This window comes from Penaeus monodon, chromosome 15, assembly GCF_015228065.2.
Source record: "Penaeus monodon isolate SGIC_2016 chromosome 15, NSTDA_Pmon_1, whole genome shotgun sequence".
Taxonomy (NCBI): Eukaryota; Metazoa; Arthropoda; class Malacostraca; order Decapoda; family Penaeidae; genus Penaeus; species Penaeus monodon.
Window position 1 is genome coordinate 16,768,845 of NC_051400.1, and position 837 is coordinate 16,769,681.

General features: G+C 38.2%; 1 protein-coding gene across 1 annotated transcript in view; it reads left to right on the forward strand.

Moving 5' to 3' along the window:
* Positions 1-267: 267 nt before the first annotated feature.
* LOC119581788 (tumor protein p53-inducible protein 11-like) overlaps positions 268-837 on the forward strand; it is a gene marked incomplete at its 5' end in the record, with an annotated part of 31,812 nt that continues 31,242 nt past the window's right edge. Inside the window, 1 exon segment of the mRNA XM_037929917.1 lies at positions 268-361. Within this exon segment, the coding sequence (XP_037785845.1) occupies positions 268-361 (94 nt within the window).

Genomic DNA, 837 nt, shown 5'->3' on the forward strand with positions numbered 1-837 from the left:
CTATCAAAATACCTCTCTATTCACTCAGTCATCACCTTACCTTCCTATTCACTCAGTCATCACCTTACCTTCCTATTCACTCAACCATCAGCTTTCTATCCACCCAATCATCACCATCCCTCTCTATTCACTCAGCCATCACCTTACCTTGCTATCCACCCAATCATCACCATCCCTCTCTACTCACTCAGTCGTCCCCATTTCCCCTTCCCTCATTCCCCAGTGCAACACCGTCTCACTCCCTCCTCCTCTCTCTCCCCCCTGCAGGAAGCACTCGTCAGGAGACCTCCACTCGCGCCTCAAAACCAGGAAGATCCTCGGCGTCGGAGAAACGGACAATGGAGATATTCACAGGTCGAAGGTAATGCGCGAAGGAACAAAGGTTCTACGCATTTTCTCCTTTGTTTATTTGTTAATTTGGTTGGTTGGTTGATATATATTTTATTTGTTTGTTTGTTTGGTTGGTTGGTTGGTTGATATATATTTCAAGTATTTTTTTTTTTTTTTGGTCAGTTAGGTGTTGATTTGTTTGGTTGGTTGATATATATTTTAAGTATTTTATTTGTTTGTTTGGTTGGTTGGTTGATATATATTTTATTTGTTTGTTTGGTTGGTTGGTTGGTCGGTTGATGTATATTTTAAGTATTTTCTCATTTGTTTATTTGTTTATCTGTTTGTTTGTTTGTTGTTTGGTTGCGTGTTTATTTGCTTGTTATTTTCTTTTTTTGTTTGTTTGTTTGTTTATTTTTTTGTTGTATTGTTATTCATTCCTTCGTTAGCCTTTTGTGTTTCGCTTTATTGGATTGTTTGTGTGTGTTTTCCGTTTATTTTCCTCCC